The sequence below is a fragment of the Chiloscyllium plagiosum genome, chromosome 16 (genome assembly GCF_004010195.1).
Source record: "Chiloscyllium plagiosum isolate BGI_BamShark_2017 chromosome 16, ASM401019v2, whole genome shotgun sequence".
In the NCBI taxonomy this organism is placed as follows: Eukaryota; Metazoa; Chordata; class Chondrichthyes; order Orectolobiformes; family Hemiscylliidae; genus Chiloscyllium; species Chiloscyllium plagiosum.
In genome coordinates this window covers 32,582,756-32,590,467 of record NC_057725.1, presented here as the reverse complement: position 1 = coordinate 32,590,467, position 7,712 = coordinate 32,582,756, and the positions used below count along the sequence as shown (strand labels likewise).

Genomic DNA, 7,712 nt, shown 5'->3' with positions numbered 1-7,712 from the left:
AACACAGATCATTATAAAGATCCAGGCAATCGGCAGATATTTTAAAAATTACCCAAGAAAATGTATGTTTGTCTCCTTCCATTTATAGTAAGTCCACATTATGTTCACCAGCCCCTCCAAAACCAAAGTGCTACTTAAAGAGACTAAAGCATAGAGTCACAAAACTCCTCCTAACTTTGGTGTATATAAAGCCTTGTTCAAAGCAGATTTTCTTTCTCACTCTGTAGCTTTGGGTTGTCAAATTCAAATGGAGACTGGAGACTTGACATTGCAGCCTAAAGCTGATGAAGGAATGGAGTCCAACCATCCTCAATCACCTAAAAGCACTGTCGTGAACATGAAAAATGCTGCTCAGACTCAACCCCATTCACATTCTCGGCCTGTACCAGACCACATCCTCTGGTCCCTCTTTAATGCCTTCTACCTGAATGCCTGCTGCCTTGGATTCCTCGCACTTGCATTCTCAATCAAGGTAAGTTTCCTTTTGTTTTACTTTCTCCCTTCAATATCTAATCAATGCTCAGAATTCTAAGGTGGCAGGACTGCTCTCTGTTGCTATTTTAGCTTCCATTAGTTTACTTATTCAGCTCCTTCTCATCCTTTGAGAGAAAAACAGTTATTTATAAATTAAATCCTAGGTCAGAACATTCTGAGACAAAGCTCTTTGAATATCTATTCAAACATTTGAATCATTTGAATATGTTTACATAAGATGGAAATATATCTGAATCTTTATGAGAATTTGTGCCTTTGGTAAAATATGTTGTCCTTGTTCTGAGGACTGAAGAGCATTGCATTATCATTGGCACAGGACTGACAGAGTCCTTGTTGGATGGCTAATATTGAGGGAGTGCTATGCAAGGAGTCATAGAGACTACAGCACTGTGCATTCAGAGGGGCAATGCTGAGGGCGTGCTGTATTTTCAGTGGTCTAGTACAGATGGAAAGCAGTAATGAGGGAACCCATCAACTATCAAATATCTATTATTGATAAATGCTATATTGCCAGAGGAAAAGTGCTGAGGGAGTACTAAATTATTGTACAGACAGGGCTTGGGGAGTGCTGAGTTGTTGGACGGGCAGTACTGAGGGATCGCTGCAATCTCAGAAGGATAGCACTGAGTGAGACCTGCACTATTGGGGGGGGGTCAATACTGAGGCAGTACTACTTTTGGAAAAAACATTCAAATGGATCACTATGCTATTGGAAGTGCTGCCCCAAAGGAATTCTGCACTTTTGGAGGGCAAGCTGTTCGAGGGGCAGTACTCATGGATATTACTTTGTTGAAGGATCAGTACTGACAGAACGCAGTGTTGTTGCACTGAGAAAATGCTGCATTTTTTTATGATTCACTAATGGGATGTGGACATTGCTGGGTAGATCAACATTTACTGCACGTTCCTGGTTGCCCTAGAGAAAGCGATGGTGAGCTGCCTTCTTGCATCACTCCAGCTTCTGTGATATAGATCAACGCACAATGCTTTGAGGGAGTGAATTCCAGGAATTTGATTCAGTGACACTGAAGGAGTGGTGATTTAGTTCCAAGACAGGAAGATGAATTGCTTGGAGAACTTGCAGTTGGTGGCATTCCAATGTATTTGCTCGCCTGAATTCGCAGTGGTTGTGGGTTGGAAGATGATGTCTAAGGATCTTTCATGAATTTCTGCAGTGCGTCTTGCAGATAGTACACACTGCTGATACTGAGTATTGGTGGTGAAGAGGGTAGGTGCTTGTGGATGTGATGCCAATCAAGCAGGCTGCTTTGTACTGGGGGATGTCAAGCTTGAGTGTTGTTAGAAATACACACATCTAGGCAAGTGGAGAGTATTCTAATCTTGACTTGTGCCTTGTAGATGGTGGACAGCTTTGGGGAGTCAGGAATGAGTTGCTTGCTGCAGTATTCCTAGCCTCTGACCTATTGTTGTGGCCATGATAGAGGTATCCCCCCGTATCGTGGGTGATACATTCCAAAACCTACCGTGGATGCCCGAAACCATGGATTGTAGTGAACCCTGTCATTTAAATGGGAAACTTACCTCCCTGGCAGCCCTGGAATTACTTCTGGAATGTTCCATGTAATGTTTTCGGGCTACAGTATACCGCAGATAACTGAAACCATGGAAACCAAATCCGCGGATATGGGAGTTCTATTGTATTTGCCTAGTCTAGTTCAGTCTCTGATCAATGGTACCCATCAGCGTGTTGATGGTGGGGAATCCAGCTATGGTATTGCCCTTGAACATCAAGAGAGAGAATGCTGCATAGTTAGTTGCACTGTCAAAGGGCAGTATGGAGAAAGTGCCTCCCAGCTGAAGGGACAGAAATAAAGAAGTGCTGTACTGTTAGAAACACTGTACAGTGAGAGTTCTGCATGGATGGCTCCCAGTGACTGCTGCACTGTCAAAGGACAGGACAGACGGAGGGTCTGTAGTAAATGAGTTATGTGCTACAACAGCATCTTGTTGAGGGATTTAGTACTATCTATGGATCTTTCTTGAGTTTTCTTAAGACACCATCCACATTCTCAGATGCTATAAGACATCCCATGACACTATTTTGATGAAGAGCTGTGGAGTTGTCCTGGTTATTTATCATTCTCCCAAAATTGCATAAATGAATTAGCCACACATTAGTAGTCTGCTTTGGTTTCTTGTTGATTGGCACAATTCCTACTTTACAACAGTGACTATGGGAAATGACTAGAGGACAGATGGGCGCCCACTCCTTACTCATTTAGAAGCCCACCCCGTCACCATAATGTGTTGTGGATGGGTTAAACAAACTCACTCAATAGGGAGGAATGCCATCTGGAGCTGCTAGTCATTCTGATTAGCTAACAGCTCCCACTGTCCCAGCATTGCCACATCTCTGTCGTGGGCACTCCTGGGATGGCAAGAAGGGCCATTAAGGAGACCCAATAGCTCCTGGATCTGGTGAAGACTGTGGGCTTTGGATTGTGAGGTTTTTTTTTTACAACTCAGGAAGGGTTAAGTGAGGGTGAGGCTAGATTTTAAAGAAAACAGCTAGGGAGGAATACCATCCCCTTGGCGTGGATCCCCTGATGGGGAAGGAGCCCACCTTGTAGCACACTCCAAGGATAGCATGCCCCACCCTTCCTGCTACTTGAAACACTTTAAAAAGTCATGAATCTCATTCCTGCCTCATTGCTCACTTGGACTGCATAATATTAGGGCCATTTATGTTTTTCCTGCATTTCCTCCAACCTGATTTATTGCATCCGTTGCTCCTGATGTAGTCTCCGGGACAGGTTCAGGGAACATCTATGGTCTGTACACTCCAATCAACCCCACCAGCCATTTCAACTCCCCCTCTCACTCCCACTCCCATGATGACATGTCCATCCTGAGCCTCCTCCACCATCAAAATAAGGCCACATACAAACTGGAGGATGAGCGCCTCATCTTCTGCCTCGGGAGATTACAACCATATGGCCTCAACATAGAATTCACCAACTTCTAAATCTCCCCACGCCCAATCTCAACCCAGGTCCAGTCCTCCCTCTCTGCTTTCTTGACGTGAAAACCTGTCCATCTTCCTTCCCACCTATCCACGCCACCTTTCCTACTGACCAATCACAATCATGTCCTACCTGCATCCAACTATTGCCATCCCATCTTTCCCTCAGCTGCACCCCCTCCCTCTATTGATTTCCCAGCCCCCTTCCCCCTCCCCAGTCCTGATGAAAGGTCCTGACCTGAGATACTGACTCTCCTGCTCCTCTGATACTGCTTGACCTGCTGTGCTTTCTCCAGCTCCACACTTTATTCACTCATTTATGTTTTTGACAAGCTTAATTTACACGTGTTTATTTACTTATTGTGGGTGGGCTGCTCCTTTGGCTGTCTGTTATGGGGTTGAGCTCAGGGATGGGTGGGGAACTGGGGGGCTAGCTTCCTTCCCTATTCTACCTGCCACCTGCCCAAAATGCACTCAAAAAGAACACATAACAACCAGCCCATAAACCCTTTTCATTGGTTGTAAAGCACACTAAGGCATCCTCCGAAGGTGAAAACTTCAGTTCGTTTGAATGTTTATTAGTTCATTTCTAATTTATCTCGAAATACCCTGAGGTGTCCCCATAGCTACAGTTAGTTGTGTCTTAAATGATCCAAGGAGTTTTGCCTCCATGTTTTCAGTGTCGATTGTTCTTTGTGAAGACCAACTCCCCATATATAGCCTGAATTTGAATCAATTAGTTGCAACCCTGTTTGATGCACATGCTTTATTTAAAAGTAATTTTGTGTATTTGCTCTTTTCTGCTTGTTCATTTATCCCACTATCAGCCAACCTTTCCCACTTTCCTTTCAAGAATGGAAAACCGATGTTAATTCAATGTTTGCTCAGATCTTGAGCCTTTGAAATCTTTCCTCTGTGTTTTTTTTATCATTGATTAAGCTGTTTATGAAACATGTATCCCTAATCACCAACACTATCTCATTCCAATCTTTTTGCCCAAGTCCCATGAATGAAATCTTTCCCTCAAGTCATTATGACTTCACTTTAAAGTTTCCATCTGCTTGGCATGATCCATGTTCAGATTGACAGCTGTTGATTCATTCTGCCACTTTCTCAACTGTATTTTTCTTATCTGTACCCAAAGACAAATCTTTCTTATTCTGCTCCTTTATGTCAGGAGTTTCTTCACGGTCCATCTTCGGCAGTCTCCTACTCTCATCCGCATATGTCCTCTCTGTGCTTCATTCAATTGACATCACTCTGCTCAAACATTTACTCTTCCGTTGTTTATTATCAAACAGCTATAACTTCCTCTCACTAAATAAATAAGGAAACAAAGCTTTCGGGTGTCAAGAATGTTGAGACTTTCTGAGTCTAAAAAGAGGTCAATAAATTAAAGTTGATTTCTTTGTGCCTGTCTTTCTCTGAAGTGTCTTGGGATGTTTCTGCAGTCAAGCTGCCATTGACTTTGAAAATCATAGCTTGGTACTGGGAGTTTTCTATTGTGTGCTGTCAGTGAGCACAAGGAAGGCACACAGCAAGACTATTCTGCCTCTAGCACTTGGTAAGATCAAACTAGGTCAACATCCTGTAACTCTCTTCCTAACAGAACTGTGGGTCTAACTATAGCACACAAATTGCAGCAGTTCACCACCACTTCCACAATCGCACGCCAGCCTGGCCTAGTCAGCGACATCTGCAACTCAATAATAAATTTTAATAGGACAAAACAGATGATGTGGATGGGAAATATGAGGGTGTAGGACCATTCGGCGCAGACACTCTGGCGCGAGCGATTTGGCGTGGCCGGTTTGGTGCGACCCATTTCGACGCGAGCGATTCAGCACAGCTCTTATTTATTCCTTTTCAGGCTTATTTACAAGCATTAATGAAAGCAATAAAAAGAAAAATAATGTTTATCCTCTTCAGTAAAAATGTTAAAAAGAAAATAAAAATGAAAGAAATATGGCAAATACAAAATTGTTGATGGCATTTTAACGGGTTTTATTTTAATAATTTGTATATTAATATGTTATTTTAATATTTTTTAATAATTTTAATAATAGAAGTTTAATAACTACTACTGAATAACTACAAACCAGTTCTGCACAAAATGGGTCTGCGTCAAAATATATTTTATTTTAATATATTTTAATAATTTTAATAAAGTGGGCGGCACGGTGGCACAGTGGTTAGCACTGCTGACTCACAGTGCCAGAGACCCGGGTTCAATTCCTGTCTCAGGCGACTGACTGTGTGGAGTTTGCACATTCTCCCTGTGTCTGCGTGGGTTTCCTCCGGGAGGTCCGGTTTCCTCCCACAGTCCAAAACTGTGCAGGTTAGTTGAATTGGCCATGCTAAATTGCCCGTAGTGTTAGGGGCAGGGGTAAATGTATGGGAATGGGTCTGGGTGGATTGCGCTTCGGCGGGTCGATGTGGACTTGTTGGGCCGAAGGGCCTGTTTCCACACTGTAAGTAATCTAGTTTATTACCGAATAACTACAAAACAGATCTGTGCCGAAATGGGTCAAACCGGCCGGGCCGAATCGCTCGCTCCAAAGTGGCTGTGCCAAATAGTCCCACTCCAGAAATATGAGATTTTTACTCAGTATCCAGGATCAGTGCATCACCATCAAGACTGGACTATCCATTTATAGGGCCTTTCACAACCTCAGGATATAAAAAAGAATTTACAATCAATAAAGTTGGTTCGTACAAACAATAATGAACTTGCATAAAGTACACAAGCAGTTTCCAAAACATCATCTGGTTATAATCAGATAATCTGTTTTTTTGTAATTTTGATTGCGTTTATATATTTATTGACAAAGTAAAAACTGCAGAGAATTGGACTTTGATATGAAAAAGGAGAATTAAAGTAACCTTACAGTAAGAAAAACACAGGCCAAAACATTTCGCCAAGTTCAACAACCTTTTTCTCAATGCTTTTGCAAAACTGTCCATTTCATATTTATCTTTAGAATTTTAACCTCTGTTATACATGTCATGTGACAGCACCACCAAGAACAATAGAAATCTGTGCATCATGTCTTTAATGTAGGATAAATGTTACAGACTGCTCCCTAGTTGAAATTAAAAACAGATTAATAAAGTGTAGTGCTGGAAAAAGCACATCAGGTCATGCTGCATCTGAGGAGGTGAAGAGTCAATGTTTCTGCTTATAGTCTGAAATGTCAGTTCTCTTGCTCCTCACATAGTACCTGACCTGCTGTGCTTTTTCCAGCCCTACACTTTACTGACTCCAACTTCTCCAACATCTCCAGTTCTCACTATTTCCTAGTTGCTTAATAACAGACCAACAAGGAATCTTCTTCTTCTTTGGATTTTCAAATTCAAATAACATTTTAAACTTGTTTTGCAACTTATCCCATACAGTACATAATACCTTCCTTCATCATTTACAGGCACGGGATTCAAAAGTTGCCAACAACATGCGAAGAGCAAGAAGATTTGCTTCTACTGCCAGGGGGCTGAATGTTGCTGCCACCCTGTTTTCTCTGATTCTGATAGCAGCTGGTATAGCCTATTATTTGTATGTGACTGTGGCACATCTTACTCCTTGACCGGAGATGACTTCCAACTCCAGAAGGAACAACATTTCAAAACAGAAGACACAGATTCTGCTGTAGAACAGACTATCTGTGACTGAATTTGCAAACTGCACCATACAAGTGCACGATGAAAATATTTTTATATAATGGTTTTGCATTCTGTCTGCAATTCAACTATTCTGGACATTGTGGATATTCTGAACATTGTGGACACTTTACAAAATATTGTCAACATATTAACCTGGAATTGAGAATAAATATGAATTTTAGTCCTTACAACAAAGATAATAAACTAGGGTCTGTAAATCCTGAATTTGTAAATTTGATTATGAATTGGGTATTAGAAGATGGAAGACTGGAGATCAGAAGTGAAGGTTTGAATACGTTTGGGAGGTGAGACTGGAAACCAGAGATTCGGGACTAGACACTAGGGACTGGACACTCAAGATTCTGGATTAGTGGTGCTGGAAGAGCACAACAGTTCAGGCAGCATCCAACGAGCAGCGAAATCGACGTTTCGGGCAAAAGCCCTTCATCAGGAATAAAGGCAGTGAGCCTGAAGCGAGGAGAGATAAGCTAGGGAAGGGTGGGGGTGGGGAGAGAGTAGCATAGAGTACAATGGGTGAGTGGGGGAGGAGATGAAGGTGATAGGTCAGGGAGGA

The 7,712-nt window shown here is 42.2% G+C and overlaps 1 protein-coding gene across 1 annotated transcript; it reads left to right on the top strand.

Moving 5' to 3' along the window:
• Window positions 1–242: 242 nt before the first annotated feature.
• LOC122558046 (dispanin subfamily A member 2b-like) lies at window positions 243–7,290 on the top strand. Its single transcript, XM_043706375.1, has 2 exons — window positions 243–472; window positions 6,904–7,290. The coding sequence occupies exons 1-2, from the start codon at window positions 248–250 to the stop codon at window positions 7,060–7,062; spliced, it is 384 nt and encodes a 127-aa protein (XP_043562310.1). The 5' UTR covers window positions 243–247; the 3' UTR covers window positions 7,063–7,290.
• Window positions 7,291–7,712: the final 422 nt, after the last annotated feature.